General features: G+C 57.1%; 1 protein-coding gene across 1 annotated transcript; it reads right to left on the bottom strand.

The window, feature by feature from the left end:
* Positions 1 to 588: 588 nt before the first annotated feature.
* Positions 589 to 23,561, bottom strand: PPIL2 (peptidylprolyl isomerase like 2). Its single transcript, XM_082852533.1, has 20 exons — positions 23,510 to 23,561; positions 21,703 to 21,752; positions 20,059 to 20,104; positions 18,278 to 18,340; positions 17,326 to 17,377; positions 14,677 to 14,728; positions 11,362 to 11,453; positions 10,721 to 10,810; positions 9,821 to 9,896; positions 8,962 to 9,122; positions 7,889 to 7,964; positions 7,339 to 7,445; positions 7,093 to 7,182; positions 6,858 to 6,891; positions 6,205 to 6,322; positions 2,015 to 2,071; positions 1,341 to 1,413; positions 1,170 to 1,232; positions 942 to 1,081; positions 589 to 779 (listed from the first exon to the last, which is right to left on the bottom strand). The coding sequence occupies exons 1-20, from the start codon at positions 23,539 to 23,541 to the stop codon at positions 683 to 685; spliced, it is 1,569 nt and encodes a 522-aa protein (XP_082708659.1). The 5' UTR covers positions 23,542 to 23,561; the 3' UTR covers positions 589 to 682.
* Between the last annotated feature and the right edge of the window lie 1,428 nt (positions 23,562 to 24,989).

Below are 24,989 nucleotides of genomic sequence, written 5' to 3'. Positions count from 1 at the left end.
CGCGGAAAGAGCCACAGTACCTTCTAGAAGTAAGAGCTTTTGGCACTCACTGACGTGAGGTTTCGGGTGAGGCAGGAAAGGAGAGAAACGGGACCAGAGCCCAAGGGGGTGGTGGCCTTGCTGACCCGAGGACACAAGTGCTGAGTAGGGGAGGGCAGTGATGACCCTGTTGGCCTTGCAGAGGGAGTAGACGGGTCCTGGGAGGAGGCAGCTGTCCCTCAGCTTCCATGGGAGCTTCTGGAAGCCGAGGGAGCAGCGTCACAGTCAGGAGGACTGTGGGATGGAGGGCGCGGAAAGGGCAGGCTTTGAAGATCTTCAGTAGGAAGAGACACCACCGAGCAGGTCCCCAGGTCGTGTGTGAGCACAAGGCCAGGCCCTGAGGCTGGAGAGGAGTTGGCAGGGGCTGGGGGGAGACAGACACCAGCTCCCAGGACCTCTGCTCACCCTTTGCCAGGAACAGCGGGAGCCAGCTGGCTTCACCCTCCTGACTGAGGCAGAGGAGCAGACGTGGAGACAGGGCCAGGCCGTCCTACCCAGGGAGAGAAGAGGTGGCCCGTGGACTCCCAAGGCCAGGAAAGAGGACCCAGGCCAATAGACCAGAGCTTTATTGAGTTGCAGCTCAAAGGGCAGACAACTCGGGACACAGTCCAAGTCCCTACCAGAATCCAGAGCAGCCAGCCTGCTACCACGAGCTGAAGTCCCCAAAACCTCGGCTGGGCTTTTTCTTGGCCACGGGGACAGCTGCACTGGTGGAGGGCTCTTCCTCTGCTACCCGTTTCCTGGGGAGAGAAGCAGCAGACGAGAGCTGCCATGTGGGTACCAGGCCCCGACCCCCCTTCCTTCACCCTGCACCAAGGCGCCCCCAGCAGCCAGCTCATGCTGGTGCCCCCGGCTGCCCACCCCCCGGCGGTAAGTGCAGGGAGAGCACCGTGGAGACTCACGTGACCACCGGGCTGATGTACTTGCCCACTCCCTGGCGGTACGTCTGGGGGCCCTGGCTCCCCTGCTGGGGCTGGCTGGTCTTGGCTGTGCTCTCCAGGGCCGCTGCCTCCAGCCGCGTCTTCTTCCGCTCCTCAGCGATCTGTGGCAGGCAGGGGAGTGTCTGGCCTGGAGCCCTTGGGCCGGGTGGGGCTCCTGGGGACGGAACGGGCCCCGAGTGCCCCCCTCACCTTGGCGTCGGCTTCCTCGTAGGGGTCCACAAACACTGTGGTGGAGTCCATGCGAATCTCCTCCTGGTGGGGGCGGGAGGGGGTGAGCAGAGCCGGCGCATGCCCCCAGCCCGCCTAGGGCCTGCCCAGTGCCAAGCCTGAGGAGCAGCCCCCATGCTCCCGGGCACATACCTTAGGGCGGTCAGTTTTGGGGTCACTCTCCACATTCTCCATGGCCGTCAGTGTGTCAAAGCCTCCAACAACCCTGCAGCAGAGCGATGGGGCACCTGAGAATGTGCCCAGGGCAGGGCACCCCCAAAGGCCATGTTCCTGTGCAGGCCAGGGGCACAGAGTAGCTCCAGAAGGAGCCAGTAGGACCCAGAGATGAGGGGCGGGGTCCCCGGGCCCGGCTGGTGGCCAAGTCCAGCTGCCTGCCAGCTCTGTCAACAAGATTGATCGGGACCCGTCCACGCTCATAATGCCTGTAGCTGATTTTGTGCTACGACCAGAGACGGGGTGTGACAGAGACCATGAAGCCACAGAGCTGGAAATACCATCTGGGCCTTCACAGGATGGGTACCGAGCTCCAGACAGGAGATGGGGAGAGAGACAGGATGTGGCCCAGCTTTAAGATTCGGGACCATTCAAGGGAGAGCCTGAGGGTGCAGGCAGGGCGCTGGGTAGGCCACTGGGACGGGTCTCAGGTCCAGAGGGCCCAACTCCCTGCCCGCCCCCATCCCCCGCCAGAGAAGCCCCAAGCCCTCACTTGTGCAGAGACACAGATGGGGCAAGTGGGAGCAGGCCCAGCCCAGGGGAAGGTAGCCGCCCACCCCCGACACACACAGACCTCATGTGCAGCTCCTTACCGCCCGAAGATGGTGTGCTTCCTGTCCAGGTAAGCGCAGGAGCGGAAGGTGATGAAGCTGGGGAAAGAGGGATGGTCAGGGAGAGCCTGCACCTCCCCACCTGCCTGCCTCGGCCCCCTACCAGGCCGTGCAGGAAGGGGCAGGGGCTCTGCCTCCAGGCCTGACCGCCGCCAACCTCCTACTGGGCCGACGCTGTGCCCACAGCCCGTCCCATCAAGAGACTGACTACAGGACCACAGACTGTAGCCCGGAAGAAAGGAGGCAACAAGCAAGAAGGGGTCCAGACACAGACACACGTGGGAAAGGGACACAAGGGCCAACCTCAAAAATCTTCATGTTTAATTTGGTATAAAAAGGGGCAAATTAGGGGGCTTCCCTGGTGATGCAGTGGTTGAGAATCCATCTGCCAATGCAGGGGACACGGGTTCAAGCCCTGGTCCGGGAGGATCCCACATGCCATGGAGCAACTAAGCCCATGCGCCACAACTACTGAGCCTGCGCTCTAGAGCCCAGAAGCCACAGCTACTGAAGTCCACGTGCCACAACTACTGAAGCCCACGCGCCTAGAGCCCGTGCTCCGCAACAAGAGAAGCCACCGCACCACAACAGAGTAGCCCCTGCTCGCCGCAACTAGAGAGAAAGCCCGCATGCAGCAACGAAGACCCAACACAGCCAAAAATAAATAAATTAATTTTTTAAAAAAGGCAAATTAAACTCCCCAAGGACACGGATGTGAGAGCTGGCGGGTTGACTGGGGGGGGGGGGGAGCGCTAACCAGTAACTTCAGACATTAGACGGATGTACTTCGTGGCCACAAGGAAAACGTCTAAGTTCCAAACCAGGAGAGAGCGAAAAGAAGGAAACAAAAAGAAATAGAAGAAAAGACTAAGTAGAAAACAAATTAAGATCACCAGAAGCAGCACAGTGACTAGAAAGTTAAATACACTTAGGACTGTCAGGCTGAATTAAAATAAACCAAGATCTAGGTGTGTGCTGTGTAAGATACTGCTTTAAGACTTCAAGAATCTACAAGGCTAAAAGCAGAAGGATGGAAGCAGACAGAAGGGATACAGGCAGGAAGTGTGGCGATGGTCGCAACATGGAGCAGTCCCCAGAGAAGTGCAGCAATGCCCCCACATCCCCACAGCCCGTGCGGGACCGAGCTCCATCAACACGCGTCAGCAGCTGCCCAGGGAGCGCACGCCTTCCAAGCCCATCGGGCTGCCAGACGTCAAAAATCGCGGAATTGTGCATCCCTGACCTCCGGCCGCCAGGCAGGTCTCCTATTCTCACTTCTAACACAGTTAAAGAAACTCAAGAGAGAATGGAATAAACCTAAAGTAACAGGAGGAAAACAGAAAAACAACAAAAGGGAGACCAAGACATAACAGAAAGGAAATAAAGTCTAAAATTAGCTCTTTGAAAAGACAAAACACCCGATAATATTAGAAATAAAAAGAGAAAACCGCCACCAATCCAGCAGCGGTTTTACTGGCTATTTAAGCAGAGTTGGAAATAATAATAAAAGGTGACACCACCGGCCCTGCCAACAGCACGCAGAGCACCCACCCAGCCCCATGGGGCTAAGAAACCTGCCACATAGCCCTGCCAGGATGAGAGAGACGGAACCACCAGCCACCAGCAAGCAGTGGGCGGGGGACGCACAGGCCGATAAGAAAGGAGAGAACAGAAACCAGGAAGAAGCAATTCGAAGTAGAAACTGAAAATAACTACAGAGAAAGTGAGAGCAGACAACCCTTGTAAGCCCTGAGGAAGAACGGACACAGATGTGGTCAGGGATGGGGAGAGAGGGGGATGCATGGACACAGGCTGAGAATCCAGAGATGGGTGAGTCCCATTCCAGCAAAATGTGAATCAGTGCTTGGCCGGAGCAGCAAAGCCCACCTAAGGGTCAGCAGGACGCTCTGCGGCCGTCCCTGCCCAGCGAGGTCACAACAGCTGCCTCACCTCCAAAGCTGGTCAGCTGTCCCCCAAGAAGGTGCCGGCCACCTCGCCCCATGGGCAGCTCCCGTGGTACTCGGATCCCCATCAAACCTGCACAGATGACCAAGGCCGGCCCCCATGTGGAGGGAGCAGCAGTCTACAATCTTGGCCAGGACAGACACACGGACACAGCAGAAAGGCTGGGCCACAGCCTCCGGGAGAAAAACAGCATATGTTACAGTGACAGACGCTACAGGAAAGCATCTGCAAACTCAGCAACCTCGCTTGAAAAAGTAGGCCCAACAGCAAACCTGATCGGGTGACGCAACAGAGCCCATGTCCTCCCACACACAGCCTGATGGTGAGGGGACCTTGTTTGCACCAGGAAGGAGAGGACATCCCCTCAAGCTGATAACGTGAATGTCTACGAAGCCTAAGACAGTTTCAGTAAACTACTGGAAATATAAGAGAATTTGATAAAGTGCCTAAATAATAGTTTTTCTCTACATGAAAAATAACCACCCAGAATTAGGGGAAAAAAAAATCTGTTTACAAAAATATCACAAACTACAAAATCCTTAAGGAATTGCTTTATCCAGGAAGGCAAAGGACCCATGTGAAGAAACTGTAAAATCGCATTAGAAGATAGAAGACATCCAAGGAGAAGTCAAGGCACATCCTTAGATGGAAACTACCCCACGCACGTCCGTTGTTCCAAAGCACACGTCACAAAAAATTTTTTTTAATTAAATAAATAAATAAAACACACGTCACATCGCTCCAATTAAAATAAAATCCAGATTAGAGAATAAGCAATCAAAGCCAAAGCAACGTGCAAACAAATAGTGAGGGTGGACCTCCTGGAACTCACTGCAGAGCCCAGTGCGGAGCTGGCGTGAGCAGGTTAAGTGTAACGTTGGCGGAAGGAACAACAAACAGAGTGAGAGCCAATTCCCACAGGAAGGTGCCGAGTGCCGGGGCACGAGGAGGACGACCCGAGGCCCTCATGGCTGGCGGGAAGTGCCTTCTCTGTGGGAAGCTCTCTCAGGGGCTCCGCTGGAGGATGAGCAGGGAAATCACTGGGAACAAGTCACCTAAGACAGGGGACCACCCATCAGGCAGGAGGGCGTGTTCCGCCCTTCGGGGGCCCCTCCCCACTCCACCAGTGCCCGCAATGGCCGAGGGGCCAACTAGCTACCTGACAGACTGTGACGGGCATCCTGACTGTTCAGTTGCCAGCAAGGCTGCCATCCACCTGGGGAGGGGACTGCTCTGAGTGACACCAGCACAACTGGGAGGAAACAAACGCTGTGCCCACGTCACACACAATCACCACGGACAAGTGAGATCCCAAAACCAAAGCCTTCCACAACTTCCCCGAGACACACGCACGATGGCACTGGGGACTCCTTAAGCACAAGTGGAAATGCCACAGGAGAGATGTAAAAACATGTGCCACCTTTCCCCGAAATTTTTAAAGTCTGGGAAAATATCTGGAACACAGGTAAAAAATTAAGGATTTTTAAGAATCATGAATCAAGAAATGTAGATGAACTCATAAAGCTCCTAGAGAAGGCTGAGCGGGAGAGAAACACTCCACCTGGGGCCCCATTCCACCAAGCCAGGCGGCTCTGCAGGTGAAGCCAGCAAAGGTGCATGCGAGCCGCCACCCAAACCGTCCTCAACGCGCCATCAGTGGCCATGTGGCCCAAACCAACCTCCGCAGGCAGCGTGTGGCTCCTGGGAAAACACTCTCCTCTGAGGCCCTGCAGCTCCCCTGCGCCGCCCCCCACCTTCCACTGACACTTGGACACAGGCCCCCACCCCCCAGACACTTGGACACAGGCCGCCCAAGCCTGTACATCTAGCCTGTTCTCACCCTCTCAGCACCAAAACTTAGACCTACTAGGACCAAGGTGGGTGACCCGGGCATCTAACGCCAAAACACTCACAGCAGAATTCCCGACCCCTCACTGGGTCTCTGCCCCCCGGCCAGGCATCCACACCCACACCCACATCTGGTGCCGCCCTGGCCTGTCGCAGGCACCACCACGAGGCGTGGGGTTGCCGGCTGACTCGTTTTACGTGCAGGTGCACAGGCCCAGCGCTCAGGCAGGTCTGCGCGTGTCCCCACACTTTCTGGATTGGATTCGGGGTCGGGGGCACAATATGTAGGGCGAGGCTGACGGAGAACCTGCAGGAGCCACCCCCTCCCCGGGCCCCTCCCATGACCGCCATTGACTCACAACTGAGACTTGTTGGTGTTGGGCCCCGAGTTGGCCATGCTGAGGACACCGCGGCCCGTGTGCGAGAGGTTGGGCCGGAACTCATCTCGGAAGGGCTTTCCCCAGTACGACTCCCCCCCTGGAGGAGGAGGGGGCACTTGGCAGCAAGAATGACCAGGTCCCAGCTGAGCGCAGCTCTTGGGATGCGGCCCAGCTCAAAAACCCGTGCGCAATCCCTGGGGTCCTCATCACCAACCCCCCCCCCCCCGCAGGACACCCCCGCAGCCCCAGGGCCCTCAGAGCCCCTGGTTAGGGCCCGGCCCACAGAACAGGGAGTAAAGTGCCAAGGAGACGGGTGGTTCCTGCTCACACCACACAGGGTGAGGGATGAGCTGGCCCAAGCAGCTGGCAGGCTAAGGGGGGCTTTGGAGGGGCAGCGTCCAGGGTGGGGCCCAACCTCCACCCACTGTAGGCCCCCTTGGTCTGTGGACAGAGGGGGTGCCCCTGGAGGCCCAGTGGGAGGTAACATGCCCCCAACCCTTCATCTGTGGCTGAGGCCTCACAACCACCTTGGAATGAGGAAACAGCACGTGGGGCTATCAGAGTCCCCACGCCCCTGCCCTCAGAGACTGTGGCGCAGCCAGAGTTCCCAGGGGCCCAGCACGAGCACCTACCTGTGCCTGTGCCCGTGGGGTCACCCCCCTGTATCTGCAGGAAGAACCAGCCAGTGAGAAGCCGTGCCCATGAGCCTCAGCCCCCCTGCCCCCCGTCCCCCAGCTGCTCCTGGTGAGAAGGGGCCCTCCTGGTTCACCCCCGGGAGGCCTGGTGTGGCCAGCTGGCCCCTGGGCACACGTGGGTCACTGCAGGACTCCGCACGTGGGCACTGGGAGGCTGGCGCACAGCACTCACCACGAAGTTTCGGATGGACCTGTGGAAGAGGGTGCCATCGTAGTACTGCTTCTTACAAAGCTTGATGAAGTTCTCACAGGTTTTTGGCGTCTACAAAAAAGGCAAGGTGCTCCGCTGAGGCACATGGCGGCCAGGGAAGGGTACCGAGGACCCCCAGGGCCCTTGGGCAGTGGAAGGCGCCCCGACAGTGAGGAAGGACTTGCAAGGCCCAGCAGCCAGGCACTCGCAGGCGGCCACCTCACCCACCAGGTCGCAGTGCAGCTCCAGGTTGAGGTCACCCAAGTTGGTGTGCAGCCGCACGTAGCCCTTCTTCTTCACGAACTGGTAGCGCAGCACGTCCTCATCAATGGCGGCTGCAAGCAAAGGCCTGAGCTGCCTGCCTGCCTGCCTGCCTGCCCGCGGCCCGGAGCCCCCAGGGGCATCGGGGAGGGTGGGGCAGCGGGGCCTGACGGCTCCTCGATGTAGGGAGGGGAGGGCTGGGGGGAGGGGGGCCTGACCAGCCAAGAACAGGAGAGGAAGGGGGCTTGGGGGCAACGCCAAGGTGGGACTTGGGCTGGAGCCTGAGGTGGGGTGGCCCCAGCATGGGGAGGGCCTCCCATCACCAGGGAGCCCCCTGGACAGCCGCCCCTATCCCAAGCACAAGCCCACTTTCAAAAGGGGCCGTGCCTGGCCACTCCTGAGTTGCCCACGAGCCCACAAAGCCCAGGCGCGACAGAGCAGCGCTGAGAAGGGCATGGACGAGGGCACCCCACCCTTGGCCGCTGTTAACGCTGGTGGTGGAGACAAAGGCCACTACCTGCTTCATGCGTGGTCTCGGGAACCATGGCAGTGGAGGTGAAGGAGGCGCTGACCTTCCCGGTGGAATAGTGGGCCTGCCAAGAAACCACGGTGGCTCCTCAGCCCGAGGCCACCCCGCTGCTCAGGCCCTGCTTGGTGCCTCTCCTCCAGGAAGGTGTCCCTGACCACCACCCACAGGCACCTGCAGGGGTCTACCAAGGGGGACAGGACAGCCCAGCCCACACTGGCCTCTCCCCAAGGGCCCAGGGAGCAGGGGCACAGTGAGCCAGCAGCCCATGGGTCTCAACTGGGCTGAAGGCCTGGCTGCCAAAGCTCTCACGTTAAGTGAAACCCAGAAAAACACACCAGGCAGAGCCTGGGCATCTCTGGGGTTCAGAGCACCAAGAACTGGAGCTTCTTTTTAAATGTGTTAAGTCCCTACGGGAAAAAATAAGCCTCAATAAACGATTTTTTTCCTTCTAAACAGAAGGACAAAAAAGTTTCTTCCCATGAGAAAGAAATACACCAAAATTCTAAGAACCATCGTGTTAGAGCTGGGATTAGATCATAAACAACAAACCTTCTTCTTTTAGCACGCTTAGTTTTCTGGACAGTTCTTTAGGGGGGCACCTCAGAGGTCCCCCCTCCCAGGGTCCCCCAGCCCCAGCTCACCAGGTCCTGCCTGAATAGAGGAAGGGGGGCTTGACAAGCCAGGGTGCAAATCCTGGTGCCCTCACTGCCAACTGGGGGTCCCAGGACCAACCGTGGGCTGTGTCGGACGAGAAGGTAAGGACGGGTGCCAGGTACCCCCAGTACCACTGGCTCCCTCCCCCCAGCAGCTTGGCACCCCTGAGGTTGCTCTGGGCACCGAGTAACCAGCTTCGCAGGGCAGTGACTCTGCCCATACCCCAGGCAGCTGTGGGGCGAGGAACCACTGAAGCTACCGGGCAGCTGTCCACCTAGCACATGTGCTCCGGGCCGGCCACACCTGTCCGTGGCCCCAGGTTTGCCGGGCCAGCCTCAGTGCAGCCCCATCCCCAGGAGTGCCCCAAGGGGCAAAGAGGGCAGCGGCAAGGCCTGCTGCCTACTCACAGCGTTCAACCTGTCCACCTTTGTCTTCTCGGGGACCTTCATGGTGGCCGCCAGCATCTCGTCCCCTTTGAACTCCTTGTAGAGCTCCTGTAGCGTCTCTCGGGTCTCCGTGTTCGTGTTTTTCAAATAATAAGATGGGTCCTGCTTGGCCTTTTCTTCATCTACAAAACAACACAGTCGCCCTGAGCAGCCGAGACCCAGCAGCATCCCCAGATGTTGTGACGGGGACAGGAGGCCAGAGCCACTGAGCCCCGGCCGGGAAACGAGTCTGAAGTGACCAGAGCTTCTGTCACAATCACAGCCTCCTGGTCACAACAACCCAGGGAGGACCCAGTGGGGGAAGAAAGAGTGAGGCCACTGCCCTGTCCCCAGACCGGCCCCAGCCCCAGGGGTCACAACCTCGCATCACAGGACCCCTGGCCACGAGAAGTCACCACCCTTCATGGGACCTCCATACCCACCCAGCGGCCGGCACGAATGGCCCATCCCTGTGGTGGGACACAATCTCTGAGGAGAAGGCCCATCCAGGCCCCCGAACACATGGGAAAGAAAGCAGCTCTGAGAGACCTAGAGCCAAGTCCTGACGGGGCGGGGGTGGCAGGGAGATGGCCAGGCCGGGCACCATGGTGATGGCCCGGCTGGCACCGACATGTCTGGCCCCCGATGGCAGGCATGGGCCAGGGTGGTCTGCCAACCCCAGCACAGAACAATGGAGCGTGGGCTCAGGAAATGCAAGATCTGTGAAAACCTGGGTGAGACTCCCAGACACTCAAGCCCCAGGGAGGTAGGGGCTTCACCCAGGAGCACAGGCTCTTCTACCTAAGTCCCTGGCACCCAGGCCAGCCCTGGCCATACATACCTGGGTCTATTATTTTCATGTTATTCTTAACATGAAAGAAGTTGGAGACATTGAATTTGTCCAAACTGGTGGGGTCCTATGGCAAAAAGAACACATGTGGCAGTGAGCCTGGCACCACAGCCAGACCCATCCTGGGCCGTGTGGCTGCTGGGCAGCAAAGGACGGGTGGACCGGCAGAGGGACCAGGCTGGAGGGGAGAGGCTGGGGGCTGCATGGGCACTGCAGGTCAGCAGGGACTATGCCCTGTGCAGGGTGACGAGCAGGGGTGGGGCAGGGACAGTGGCACAGATGGTGGCTCAGCCAGCTGCATCCCCTTCTCCCCGCACACAGCCGAGCACCCTTGGCTGTTAGCGCGGGACGTGGGGTGCCCTCCAGGCCTCCTGCAGGCCGCCCCCCTTCAGCCCGGCTGCCAGACTGACCCCACGGTCTGCCCTGGGGACAGCGAGCCCATCACTGGGGAGAGCCATGCACCGGCCTCTGATTAGAACGGGATGAGCCACACAGGAGGATCTAGACACCCTGATTTTCTAGGACCGGGTTCTCATGAACTCACTCGGGGCTCTGACACCTACAGGCACACCCTACACTCGCCCCTGGGTCCTGAGCACACCAGCCGCAGCCCTCAGGCCTGCAACGGGGCTGCTGGGACATGGAGGTGGCTCTGGGGGCAGAGACGAGGGCCCTGACATGGCAGGGGCGGCCTCGGAGGGGAGCAGTGAGCCCCGGACTGAGCAGGCTGCCTGTGTGGAGGTCCAGGGTGACTGAGGGCAGGGAGGGTGGGAGGGGCTCTGCCAACGGCCGGGACAGCTACACAGGCAGGGGGCTGCGAGACCACTGAGGCAGGAGGAGCCAAGGTCCTGGGCGGGTGGTCCCCGGGCAGGCAGGGAAGGGGACACCCACCTGTAGGGTGATGATGTCCTGCCGGGAGAAGGGCTCGTCGGTCAGCAGGTCTCGGAAGTTCTTGGCCTTGATGTTTAGCTGCTCCACCGCCTAAAGCCAGGAGAAAGTCCGCTGTCACGTTGCCTGCCCCCCGACCTGGCAGCCCAGAGCCCACCCAGAGGTAGGGAAAGGACCAAGTGGGGGGGACAAGTATGTGCCACCAAGGGGCGGGGCTTCCTGCGTCCCAGACAGGTTGCTGTTGTCACACATCTGTCTCCCAATGAGCCACCCGAATCCATGACCCCAGAGCCCCGCGGGGCCAACCTCCATGGATGGGCATGAAAAAGGCTTAGGGAGGGTTTCCCGCATCATGGGGCCACAGCCCTGCCATCTGCACCCAGCCCAAAGCAGGCCCAGAGCAGGACGGGTGTGGAAATCGGGACCCCCCCCCCACAACATGTGATCCCCTGGGGCGGCACTAGGAACTGAGGTCCCTCCAAGGTCTTTGCCGATGCCTGTGGGGGGCACCAGGGAACAAGGACCTGCTCAGTGGGCAGAACTGCCCCGGTCCAGTCTGGAGGACACAAGCAGGCCCTGCCATCTCCTGGATGCGCCAGTGGCTCTCACCCCATGAGCCGGCCTGGGGCTCCCCAAGGACCCACCTCGTGGGCGTAGACGTTGCCAGTGGTCCTGATGGCCACGATGTGGCTGTTGTTGGTGAAGACGGTGAACAGCACAGGGCAGTGGTACTTCCCTGGAGAGGAGGCACACACCCAAGGTCAGAGAGCCAAGGTCAGAGAGCGGGAGAGGCGGAACCCTGCGTCAGCACAACTAGGGCGACCCAAGGGACAGCCCACAGCTCAAGCTCCTCCTCCAAGAGCATGAATTCCCATTCATCCCGCAAGACCCAACCCCTGCAGGGTCTTCCTCAGCAAAGTCGGCCTTGTCAGCCCCCAGCCCACCTGGCCTCCCTCTCCACCTCGGGCATCCGTCACCCTTGCCCACCCACCAGTAGCCCATCCTTCAGACCCTGCCTCGTCCCCGTACCTCCTGCGTCCCTCGCCTGGGTTACTGCAACCAGCCCCGGCTGCCCTCCGTGCCCTGCCCCACCCCACCAACACCCGCCTACAGCCAGGGAGCCTGTTCAAGTCCCAGCAAGAACACTGCAGAAAGGGGAACACTTAGAGATGAAAGACCTTGAGTTGTATGGACTCTAAAAATCCTGATTTCAAAACTACAAAAAATAATTATGAGAGCATTCTGGAAACTTGACCACTGGCTGGACAGTCAATGATACTACGGCATTCCTACTAACTTTTTAGACGTGACAACGGTATTGTGGTTATTATTTCTTAAATCTTTAGCTTTTAGAGATGCACACTGAAGTACTTAAGCACAAGATAGTATGATGTCAAGGATCTGCTTAAAATCACCTGAGTAGGTGCAGAATGCGAGCATAAGTAAAATCAGACACGTTGACAATGGATGGGAGCTGAAGCTGGGGATGGATATGGGGGAGTCACACAGTAATTCTACTTTCTTTTTTTTTGGCCACACCACGGGATCCTAGTTCCCAGACCAGAGATCAAACCTGGGCCCCCCACAGTGGAAGTGCAGAGTCCCAACCACTGGACTGCCAGGGAAGTCCTGAATTCTCTCTACTTTCACATCCCTGAAAATGTCAACTTGGGACTTCCCTGGTGGCACAGTGGTTAAGAATCCGCCTGCCAATGCAGGGGACACAGGTTCGAGCTCTGGTCCAGGAAGATCCCACATGCTGTGAAGCAACTAAGCCCGTGTGCCACAACTAGTGAGCCTGTGCTCTAGAGCCTGTGAGCCACAACTACTGAGCCCACATGCCGCAACTACTGAAGCCCACACACCTAGAGCCCATGCTCTGCAACAGGAGAAGCCACCGCAATGAGAAGCACGCCCACCGCAATGAAGAGTAGCCCCTGCTTGCTGCAACTAGAGAAAGCCCACATGCAGCAATGAAGACCCAATGCAGCCAAGAATAAATTAATTAACAAAAAAAATAGAAAGAAAATAAATGATGCTGTCTTTAAAAAAAAAAAGAGGACTTCCCTGGTGGCACAGTGGTTAAGAATCTACCTGCCAATGCAGGGGACATGGGTTCAATCCCTGGTCTAGGAAGATCCCACATGCCACGGAGCAACTAAGCCCGTGTGCCACAACTGCTGAGCCTGCGCTCTAGAGCCCGCAAGCCACAACTACTAATCCTGCATGCCACAACTACTGAAGCCCACGCGCCTAGAGCCCATGTTCTGCAACAAGAAAAGCCTGAACACTGCAACGAAGAGTGGCCCCTGCTCGCCGCAACTAGAGAAAGCCCACGCGCAGCAACGAAGACCCAACGCAGCCAAAAATAAATTAATTAAAAAAAAATTTCAATTAAAAGACAAAACAAAGCCAAAAAAAGGCAATCTCTAGATCAAAGTTAGTAAATTTTTTTTTTTTAGTAAAAATTTTAAAAAAGGCAAAGTTAGGTCAGATCTTTCTTGCTGTAATCTCTGAGTTCTCCCGTGGCCACCCGAGCCCCACATGACTGCTCTGCACCCCATCCCACCTGACTCTGGACCACAGACCCTGCTTCCTGCTCCGCTCACCCTGATGCAGCAACACTGGACTCCTGGCTGTGCCTCGGGGCCTTTGCACAGGCTGAGCCCGTTGCCTGGAATGGTCTCTCCACATCCCCACAGGGCTCCCCTCCCCTGCCCTTCCTCCCCCTCCCCCCAGATTTATACTCAAACCCTGTCAGCGAGTCGTCCTGTGACCCTCTCTCACCCTGCTTTACCTCTGACGTGTTACATGCAGCACCTGACGCACTACAGTGATCTCATTTCCAATTTCCTCCCTCCCTTTTGTTCCGGGAGAGACCCGGCCTGTCTTGGTCTTCACACACAGCAGGCGCTCAGTAAACACTTGTGAAGGAGACACACCGAGGGCCTCCCCGAATCACCCGCTCTCAGAGCAGGGAGCCACATGGCACCCAGGGACCATCCATGGGGTGCTGTGCTCCTGGTCACCAAGGCCCGCTTGCTCGTTCACTGCCATCTGGCACCTGCTGGGAGCCAGGCCAGCCTCAGCTGCTCCAGCATCTCCCGGAACACACCCGCCCAGTGAGCCCCGACACCGACCTCAACCACAGCACCCGCACGCGCCCAGGGCACGGCGCCAGGCCCACAGAAAACCGAGAACAAGGTGGGTGTCCACGGAGGTCGCCTTGGCGCAGGCGTCTGGCCAATGAGAACAATGGAGGGTGTGGAGGAGTGCAGAGCAGGACCCCAGGCCTGGACTGGGGCTTTATGACCAGTGCCAAGTGGAAACCAGCCCAAGAGCCACCTGGCAAATCCGTCAGACCCCCCACACCCACTGCCCGGCCGCCTGCCCTGGGCCGCAGCCTGAGCAGCTTGTCTCCAGCGATGACTGGACCAGAGCCACAGCCAGGCAGGGCCTGTCTCCCGTGGGGCCCAGCTGGACCCATAAAGGCCACCGGAGGCCCACACGGCCCAAGTGCCCTTGTGGGAAGAAGTGCCCCAAGCCGGAGGTTTCACCCCCACCCCAGCTTTAAACTATCTGGACCTGGGCTTCCCTGGTGGCGCAGTGGTTGAGAGTCCGCCTGCCGATGCAGGGGACACGGGTTCGTGCCCCGGTCCGGGAAGATCCCACGTGCCGCGGAGCAGCTGGGCCCGTGAGTCATGGCCGCTGAGCCTACGCGTCCGGAGCCTACGCGTCGGGAGCCTGTGCTCCACAACGGGAGAGGCCACAACAATGAGAGGCCCGCATACCGCAAAAAAAACACAACAACTATCTGGACCTTTAAGAAAAAATTATTAGCCTTTGAGAAATCAAAAGCAAGCCTCCAGCCTGATCAGAAAGGAACAAAAACTTGGTGAGAGGCGGGGGCCTCGGGTCCTGCGGGCCAATCCTAAAACTGACTGTAAAGGATTACTCACCTTCACTGTTCTTTGCAAAGTTCAGCTTGATCAGGGACCTCCCGTCCAGTTTCTGAAAAAAGCGTAATTAATAATAACAAGTAACTCACATGAAAAAGGGCAGAGGCATCTGTACAAACTTTTTGGCCAAATCAATATCTCCTCAGCTGGGCAGTGGGGACCCAGGCATTTGCCCTGCTGTTCTGCTGTGTGACGACCCAAGAAACACCAGGCACTACAACGTGGGGGAAGAGGAGTCAATACACGCAAATGCCAAGAGGGGATGGGACGGGATCCTTTCTCAAAACTTCTGGACTTCGTCTGCGGCTCACCTCTTCTCCAGGAACCTGGACAATAAAGCAAAGTCCAGCAGCTGGAGGAAAGCTGCCCAGTGGGGAGGCCTCTGTCAGAGGAAGCGAGGGGGCAGCAGGGAGACCCTGGATGGGGAGGCACAGGCCCTGCAGCAACCAAGGGCCAGCTCCAAGGGCCACGCGGAAGAGACGCCGGGCATCCTTCCGCCAGGGCCGAACCCAGTTCTGCCCCACGTCCTCCCTCCCCTGGCACAGTCCCTGCACCCAGCCCAGTGCCCACTCCCTGAGTCACCTCGGCCCTGCCTTCGTTAGCCAACCACCCCCACACACACACCTATGGACAGATGGTGGGTGCCCGCCCCAGGCACAGCCAACCCAGGGAGACCCACACGCAGCACCCTCCTCCCGGGGTCCCAGGAGGCGACAGGAGCTCACAGCAGCTGACACCACAGGGACGGTCCTCAGGGCCGCGGCGACTCTGGGCACAGGCCGGGAGGGGCACGGGCCCCACTTGAGGATGCACCACAGACTCCCTGACAGGACACCCGCAGCAGAGGTGATGGCTGGGGGCAGGCGATTGGCATGCTGTGGGGCTGGGGAGCACCCGGGGAGCGGCTGGCCACAGTAACCGAGGAGACCGAGGACAGGGGGGCCAGAGGTGGATCGGGAAACACGGGGGGCTGGGGGGCGATGGCAAAGCGCAGCCCCCACCGACAGAGGAGCGAGCCCCAGCCTCGACACAGCCGCAGCCTGATCCCAGGGGAGGCGGTGCATCCCGAAAACAAGGCTACCGCCCAGGGCCCCAGAGTACACATCCACCTCCAGAACACAGGTAACAAGCGCACAGCTGAGCAAAGACTGAACCCACGACACTTCACACGTCCGAGGCTGGTGACCAGGACCCTGCTCACACCCCTCTTCCACCTCCCTCCCTCCCCCTAGCCTCACCGCACCCGGGTCCTCTTGGGCCTCCCCAAAGACGATGACAATGACAGCCTCCACTCTCCACAGGGCCCCCAGGGTCTGTCACAGAGCTGACCAGGCCTCATCCCGGCAGACAGGGCTCTGACTACCACCCAGCCCAGCTCCCAGCTCCGCAGTGCCAGTCACCACACTGCCCGCCACTCCCCCAATGCAGGCTGGACTTCTATCAGGCTGACACCCTGGGGGAGCCAACCTGGCTTCCAGGGTCTGCAGAAGGCCCTGCCCTCCCTGCTCGCCCACCTCTAGCCCCTGCACTGCACCTCCTCAGCCTGCACCCTAGCCCAGGCTCACCCAGCACCTCTTGCCCAGAAAGTACACGGCCCCTGCTGCCTCCCTGCTTCCACCCTCACTTCCCGGAGGTCTGGTCCCGACACAGCAGCCAGAGCCAGGCATCCAAACAGGCCAGATCACAGCTCGCTATGGCTTAACCCATCTGGCCTCCAGCCCATCCAGAACGAAGCCAGGCTCCCTCCAGGGCTGGCAAGACCCCCCCGATGTAACTCAGACTATCTGCCACCATCTCCCCTCGTCCCCAGGTCACAGCTTCCATAGCACTGCTCCACAGACGTCCCCAGGTCCCCCATCCTCCTCTGGTGAGCATCCCGTCCCACTCTGCTCACAGCGCCAGGCCCCATGCTGCACGGCTAACCCCTTTCTGTGAGTGAATGGGTGCAACCGAATAAATGTGGCAGAGGGAAGGCAAGCTGAGAAGTGAACAGAGAGCAGCAGGAGGAACGGAAAGTGGGCGCCCTGGGGCTTTACAACAAGGCATGCGGAGGGGCGGGGGGTGTCCAGCAGGGAAGTATGCTGGAACTCGACTCCAGATTCTCTCCTGCACCTGTACGTGTGACACATCAACAGCTGCTTAACCTAACTCTCCACAGAGTACACGTCACAGAACGCTGGTGCCCACAAGTTACATCACCCAAAGAGACAGGTGACTCCTAGAGCTGCCGAGGGTCTAGGACACGCATCTCCCCTGACACGCCGCTGATGAGAGCTTGGAACAGTGCGACTCCTCCAGGGGGCAACTTGCCAGGAGCTACCAAGCCGAAAACGCAGCCCCCAGCGTCCAGCAGTCCCAGGGGTACACCGCATGTGTGACCACCATCTGCAACAGCAGAACTCCAAATGCCCCCCTGAACTGTGCCACCACAGGAGGGCGCACGGACGCACTGACACCTCGGGGGGTGGAAGCAAGGGGCAGTGGGGTCACCAATCAACTGCGTCCATGACCGAGGTAAGACAGATGCCTGCACACGTGCACACAAGTGGGGAACACTCCAGAAAGGACCGGTGTGGGTCCTCCACCACGTTCCTGTACCTGACACCTGGTGTTCACCGGCATCACCAAAGCTCCTGCACAGCCACCTACCTCTCCGTTGCTGGGGTTGGTCCCATACTTCTTAAGCCAAGGGACAATGTTCCTGAAGGGAAGAGGACAGTGCGCGTCAGCGGGAGGGCGGGTGCAGCCTGGCGACAGGGCCACAGTGCAGGGCGTCTGCCTCCAGGGGGAGCTGGGAAGGGGCTACACTCCACTTCACTTTTTGCCTCATCAGAGGAAACGGGGGAATATTTCTGGCTACATGGGCTTCAAAGTATGTTCAGGGTTTTTACTCTAGTTATGCATAAACATGGATAAATGACATTAACAGAAAAAGACGTACATACAATGAGATACTGGGCCAGAATCAAAAATCACACTTCCAGAGAATTCTGAATGACATAGGGGAAAAAAGCTCTCATTTGAGTGAAAAATGGATCCTGAACTATCTTCTACAGTATGATCTCAAACAGGTTACCACAAATACACTCCCAGAAGAAGAGCACTACAGATATTGACAGTGCTTTCCCTGGACAATGCAATTATGGCCAATTTTCCCTTTTCCTTTGCAGTATTTTGCAGATCTTCTAAACTGAATCTGAACTATGAGACAATGACAGAAGCTGGCTCACATTGGGACATAAAACTGAGCATAAAGCTTCAAAGGACAGGACTAGGAAATTATGCGCCTCAACTATGGCTCTGCCTTCATGAAGTGAAAGCTACTCCGCTCATTAACACTCTAACAGGTACAGCGTGCGAATTAGAGCACTAGGGACCCCCACACGGGGAGAGGCCAACGCCCCTCCAGGCAGAGGTCACAGCAGCACTGCCACCCCATGCCTGAGGCCCATCCAGGGCTCCCAAGGCTGCTGGGACCTCGGTGTGTCCAGGCTCAGCACTGCCTGGAGCCCAAACACTCCAGCTGGCCCCACAGCCCCTTCCTGAGTGGGTGTCAACAATCTCACCACATCTGTTAGTCAGAAGTCAAGGGAAAACTCACAGCAAGTCAAAGACGACGCCTTCGGGGGTGCAGACCGGGTAGACAAAGGGCTGTAGAGAGAGACTGAGGAAGGACAGGGTCACTGCTGAGCACTGCCCCCTCCCATCGCAGGAGACTCTGGGGGCGCGGGGTTACCATGGTCTGGAGGAGCCCTGCCTGCTCCTGGCTACACAGCAGGCTCCGTTCCCGCCATGTTTCCAAGGAGTGGGTAAGTGACTCAGACAAGACCTGACGCCCGGGAGCCCTGGGTAAGTTCCAGTGCAGGGATATGGGTGTCGAAGGCCACTTCCTGCCTCGTGGAGGGTCTGCTTAGGAAAAGCAGAGCCCACAGGTGGAGGAGGATGGTATCCAGTGGACTTCCTTGAGCCAATAACCTTTTCTTCTGGCATGGGGTCTCCATCACTAGTCATCAAGAGCCCTGGCTGACCTGGCTTGTTTGTATATCAGTCACCTATGAGTTCGGTCAGCACAGGTCAGGCACCAGAACCTGGACAGCCTGGCAGCATTGGGGTCACCTCCCCGAATGCTGCCCCAGGGAGCCCTTGTGGAGAGTCCTCACCACCGCCCCCTCTGGCCCAACCTTCTACTCTAACCCAGTAGTACTGCTGGGGACTGACCAGAGCAGGACCCAACAACAAGGCAAGCTCCAAACAGCAAGACAGTGAACATGCATCTTCTCCTAACAGGGCCTGAAGGGCACATTCTCAAAGCACGTATTACCCAGAACCCAAGGTAGTTACAAAATGGGCGAGACACAGAGCAGAGACCTCTTGGAAGAACTGGGAACCAAAGATTTCCATCGAACCAATTTACAAGACTACATTTCCAGGAGGCTGATGACAAAACTGGTGGCGGTGGTGAGAAATGCAGCTGATGATGTCTGGGCCTCACTTGTTCATACTTCCTGAGCCAAGCGAAACAGGTGAAGCCCTCACTCACCATGTGGGGAGCCTCCTGGAAACCCTGGGCAGATTCAGCGGCTGCACCCCCAGCCTCCCCTGCCCCCTCACTGCCCTGTGGTATTGGCTGACCTGCCTCACCACAGTTGTGGGATCACCAGGAGAGCTTGGTCAGCTCTCAAGGCTCACCCTGACCTATGGTATCAGAACTTTGGTCGGAGGGAGAGGAGGGCAAGATGGGGAGAATGCTGTGTAGACACGTGTGTCCAGGACAGAGCTGACCACTGCTCAAACCTGGGGAAACTCAAGCCCATGGGGACCACCAGACCTGCCCACTCCCCCAAGCCCCAATGTGTTGGGGTTCATTAGTCTAACAAGGGTGGGAAGAGACATCCAAGTGGCTGTGCAGCTGGGTCCTTCCCCGCCCCCACAGTGACCTGCATTCTCAGGGAAGGGGGAGGGGCCACAGTATCAGGACTCTCTGGGCTGCTGTTACTACTCAGACTCTGGACCAAAAGGAAAGCATGAAAGCCCTGGGCTCAGAGTCAGACCACTTCCTAGATGGGATACCTGGGAGAGGGAGCTCACTCTTCGAAGCACTGATTCTCTCAACTATAAGGCAGGCTTGATGACAGAGCCTACCTGCCTCTGTAGGTAAGAACAAGGTTAAAAGACAATGCACATAAATGGAGACACAGAACAAGCAGAAAACCATCATCATTTCTTTCCATTGCTGGGTCCCTTCTTCCAGTCCACAGAAGATCTGGGTGGGAGAACGCAGACAGAAGCTACACCTGCATCTCCAGGGATCAGATTCACTATCAAACAGTTGAGTACCCGAGAACAATCACGAGGGAAAGGTTAAACTCTCCAAACTCTTACCTGCAGTGGTCAAAAGGTAGACGACGAAAATCTGTTTGTGTGATATCTGTGTAAAATGAAAATAAAGGACAGAAAACTTACTCTGTAAAAAATTTCACATATGTGCTCTATCAACAAGTCAACTACGTTTTAAGAAAAAGTGCATGTAAGTCACGGGGATGAAATGCACGGCATGGGGACTGTAGTCAATGATATCTTAAAAATTGTGTGGGGGGCTTCCCTGGTGGCTCAGTGGTTAAGAATCTACCTACCAATGCAGGGGAAACGGTTTGAGGCCTTGTCCAGGAAGATCCCACATGCCGCGGAGCAATGAAGCCCGTGCATCACAACTACTGAGCCTGCGCTCTACAGCCCGCGAGCCACAATTACTGAGCCCGTGTGCCACAACTACTGAAGCCCGTGCGCCTAGAGTCCATGCTCCTCAACAACAGAAGCCACTGCAATGAGAAGCCCACGCACTGAAACAAAGAATAGCCCCTGCTCGCCGCAACTAGAAAAAGCCCACGTGCAGCAACGAAGACCCAACACAGTCAAAAATAAATAAAATAAATAAATTTTAATAAATAAATAATAATAATAATTGTGTGTAGTGACAGACGGTAACTAGACCTATTTTGGGTTTTGTTTTGCAATGCACAGAAATATCAGACCACTGCATTGTGCACCTGGAAGTCACTCAGTGTTACAGGTCAACAATACATCAATAAAAAAATAAAAATCTGTTAAGATTAAAAAAAAAAAAGAAAAAACAAAAGAAAACGCTGATGTAAATTACCCAGTGCAAAAATTGCTGTGTACTAATACCTTTCTCTAGACAGAATCAAAACGTGGGGTACATCAAGAAAGAGCTTAGAGGAAAAAGTACATACCGCAGGTGGGTTTCTGCCACAACCCTAACTAACACCCCTGCTGTGGGGCTCCCTCTTGGCTTTGCTTTCCAAGAGGCTGGGCCAGTTTTGCTTCCACCAGTGACCATGACAGTGCTCTTTTGACTGCAGCCTTGATAGCTTTAGGTATTATTGCTCTTTGCATTCTTCTTTTTTTTAATTTATTTATTTTTGGCTGCATTGGGTCTTTGTTGCTGCACGTGGGCTTTCTCTAGTTGCAGTGAGCAGGGGCTACTCTTTGTTGCAGTAAGCAGGCTTCTCATAGCGGTGGCTTGTCTTTGTTGCAGAGCACAGGCTCTAGGCACGTGGGCTTCAACAGTTGTGACATGTGGGGGCTCAGCAGTTGCGGCTCGTGGGCTCTAGAGCACAGGCTCAGTAGTTGTGGCACACAGGCTTAGTTGCTCCACGGCATGTGGGATCTTCCTGGACCAGGGCTCGAACCCATGTCCCTTGCATTGGCAGGCGGATTCTTAACCACTGTGCCACCAAGGAAGTCCCCGTTCTTTGTATTCTTTATTAACTTGACAGAGAAAATATTATTGTAACCTATGTTAAAAAAATCACCAATATTAAACATTTTCTCCTATGTTTAGTGTATTTCCTCTTTTGTGAACTGTGTCCTCAACCCATTTGTCTACTATAGTTTCCATGTTCTTATTAACTGTTCATTTTTACACTTACTGCATTGTGAAGACATCATTCCTTAATTATACCCACACACACACACCAAAAGGAACAGAAGGATTTCATGCCTTACCTGGTTTCTTGCCACCATAGAAGTGAGTGTATTCAGCACAGGTAATGTACCTGGAGAGAGAGATAATCTTACTACCACCTCTTTATAAAAAGAATAGTCTCTGGAAGTAAGAAGTTGATAACCGAAATCATTTCACTCATTTGGAAAATGCTTTTTTAACACGTACTATTTGTCAGGCACATAGTGAAAAAACAAGAGAACAAGGGGATACACAAACTAGTAAGCAAACCCAAACGGTCCTGCTCCAAAGGGCAGGGTTAACAATGAGAAGCAGCTGGCCACACGAAGACCTGGGGAGAGAGCTTTCCGGGGCAGAGGGACCAAGCCGACTAATCACGTATAAAAGCCCTGAGGCAAGGGCTTCCCTGGTGGCGCAGTGGTTGAGAGTCCGCCTGCCGATGCAGGGGACACGGGTTCGTGCCCCGGTCCGGGGGGATCCCACATGCCGCGGAGCGGCTGGGCCCGTGGGCCACGGCCTCTGAGCCTGCGCGTCCGGAGCCTGTGCTCCGCAACGGGAGGGGCCGCAGCAGTGAGAGGCCCGCGTACCGCAAAAAAAAAAAAAAAAAAAAAAAAAAAAAAAAACCCTGAGGCAAGAAAAGCTAGTGTGTTCCCAAAGAAGGGCAAAGCCACTGAAAAAGAGTGCACATGGGGGCACGGGGCCACTGATCATGGAAACGCAGGTGGTGGTCGTATCACAAAGGGCCTCAGGGGCCGTGGGAGGACTCTGGATTTGCTTCAGGCGGGATGAAAGGACCCTGATCCAGCATAAGTCCTCAAAGCATGACTCTGGCTACTGTGTGCAGAGAGTCAAGCAATAGGCAGCAGAAAACCAATCTGAGGGCGACTACAAAGGTTCAAGAAGGAGCTGGCATCAACTTCACCTGTGGGAGGACTGGTGGACGAGTGCGAAGCGGTCAATTCCTGGAAGAGCCAGCAGGACGTACTGATGGACAGGAGGCAGAGGGAGCTAAGGGAAACTCCCAGGCTTCTGACCCCCAGCGAGGAGAGAGCGGTGTGACCACTGAGATGGGAAAATGGGGGAGGAACAGGCTCAAGTGCTGAAAATCAAGAGTTGCTTCCCCGTGGGGCACACTGAATTCGAGAAGCCCATCGGATCTCCAACTGGAGGTGTCCTAAGCAAGACTGGAGAGATCCCACCGGGCAGGATGTAAATGGAGAGGAAGCCTGGGGGAGGAGACGTAGGAGGTCCGGAACGGGGGGAGGAGGATCCAGCAGAAGAGACCAACAAAGAAAGACCCCTGAGGTAGCCTGAAAACAAAGAGTGTGGTGTCCCAGGCACCGTACAAGGGCTTCAGAGGGAGAGAGGCGGTCAGCCGCGTCCTACGCTGCTGAGAAGCCCAACAAAACGAGGACTGAGAACGGACTGACCCCCGGATGGAGTCACACGGAAGTTACAGGATCACAAGAGCAGTGCAGCGGGCAGAGCCCGACTGGAGTGGTTTCAAAGGGAAAGCAGAAAACAGCCGATCGACACAGATGTTCCTCTTCTTGTCATAAAAAAAATCAAAGAAACTCGGTGGCAGCTGGTGGTGCCAGGTGGGTTTGTTTTAATTGGAAGGTGCTGTAGCCCGTGAGCAGGCTGGGGAGCGAGAACCGCGCCCGGGGAAAGCCGGCGGGGTCAGAGCTGGCGAGCGGAGGGGCCGAGGGAACAGGACCCCGAGAGACCCGCGCCTGAGGGAGCCGCCCCGCCGGGGGACGGCGGAGGCTCCCGGGGAAGTGACGTCGAGAGGGACTCGGCACGGCGCAGAGTGTGGACAGGCCCGCTCCCGGCGGCGGCTCAACTTACATCTTGTCCTTCTGGTGCTGTCGCTTCCCCATGGCGGCGGCGGCGGCGACGGCAGGACCAGCGACCGAGGGAAAACAACGGCACACAACTCACACCGCGCCCTCTCGGCCGAGCTCCGTAACTACTTCCGGGTATCTCGGACCCGCCCCGGAAGTGGGCGGTGGGCACGCCGGGAATTGTGGTTCCTGGTGCCCAGGCGCATGGCCGGCCGGCGCAGGCGGCTCCCTGGGTCCCTGGGCTGAGCTCGCGGTTGGCTCGGCCACGTCGGGGCTGAGCTGCTTCCGCCTCGAAACCCCGTCTTCCCGGGGGCCTCTAGCTGGACCGCCTCACCCAACCGGCCCCGGCTCAACGCCATCCCCGCCCAAACCCGCCCTGGATTCTCAGGTCTTAGGCCTGGAGCCCCAAGAACCCCCAGCCTCGGCCCCATCACCGCTCCCCGCCAGGCCGAAACCTCCAAAGCGACGTACACATTCCCTGCCTGCCCACTTACCGCCCATTTTGTCCCCACCGCCTGCAGGCCTCTCTCCTGGGCGGCCCAGGGGCCGGTGGCCATGAAGCCTGAAGGTCTAAAGCCCTGATGATCCCTTCGGTCTCTTCTGACTGACCCTTCCTTCGGCTGGACCACCACGTTTGTATGCCCCGGCCGAGCCCTGGACCTCCCTCTACACTCAAGCACTGGGTGACCTTGCCCAGGCTCATGGCTTTAAACACCTGTATCCCTTGTCTCCGAACACGAAATGGCCAGCACTTCTGCCTTCTGACCTCTACCTGGGCACCGACTGAACTCAAATTTAACATGTCTGGTAAAAGCATAATTCTCCACCCCCATCTACCCCTAGTGTCCACTCTCCTCAAGGTACCACTGTCCACCCAGTCACCCCATACACCTCGATCTCAGCTCCCACAAGGGCTTATCACAATTTGTAATCTTGTGCTAATTTATCTATGTACTGGCTTACCACACACACATGGATGGGACATAAGCTCCTTAAGGGCCAGGACCCCAACTGCTTGGTCTATTATCTCCAGTAGCAAGCAAGGTGCAGGGCATCCACAGGGCTCAACCGATATCTGCTAATGGCCAGCATCATTGGGCACTTTGTGAGGACTCATGTCTCACATGCAGGTTTGATTCTAAAGTCAGCGTGGGAGGTAATCAGAGTCACGTGTCTTTGAAACTCTTTAGGGAGGTGCCAAATTGGAAACTGACACGCCAGCTCATTTTCCTCCCAGGAGGGAACAGACCACTGTTTCTAAACTTGCACCCAGATAAGCCTTGTGTTTAGGAGCCAGGTGTAGCAAAAACTGGTAGTCTTGCAACTCAGTGGGGTCAAGTGAGGCACAACGGGGCCACAGAGTTACTGCAGGGAGGGGCAACACACTCCCCGCACTCAACACTCTTTCAAAGTGCACAGGACTGAGTTCCCAGGTTAGGTGCAAGTGAGGGGACTTCACTGACCTGACCACCTACTGTGTGCAG

Source organism: Leucopleurus acutus, assembly GCF_964270905.1.
Source record: "Leucopleurus acutus genome assembly, chromosome: 13".
Lineage (NCBI taxonomy): Eukaryota > Metazoa > Chordata > Mammalia > Artiodactyla > Delphinidae > Leucopleurus > Leucopleurus acutus.
Note: the sequence above shows the minus strand (reverse complement) of the source record. Positions and strands in the feature narration are given on the sequence as shown.

What these genes read in the sequence shown, in the direction of transcription:
- PPIL2 (XM_082852533.1), bottom strand. Translation starts at nt 23,541, where the DNA reads ATGGGGAAGCGACAGCACCAGAAGGACAAGAT. An exon ending in AAGCACACCATCTTCGGGCG is followed by an intron (nt 1,414 to 2,014) that starts GTAAGGAGCTGC and finishes GCTCTGCTGCAG; the next exon opens with GGTTGTTGGAGGCTTTGACA. An exon ending in TACATCAGCCCGGTGGTCAC is followed by an intron (nt 780 to 941) that starts GTGAGTCTCCAC and finishes TTCTCTCCCCAG; the next exon opens with GAAACGGGTAGCAGAGGAAG.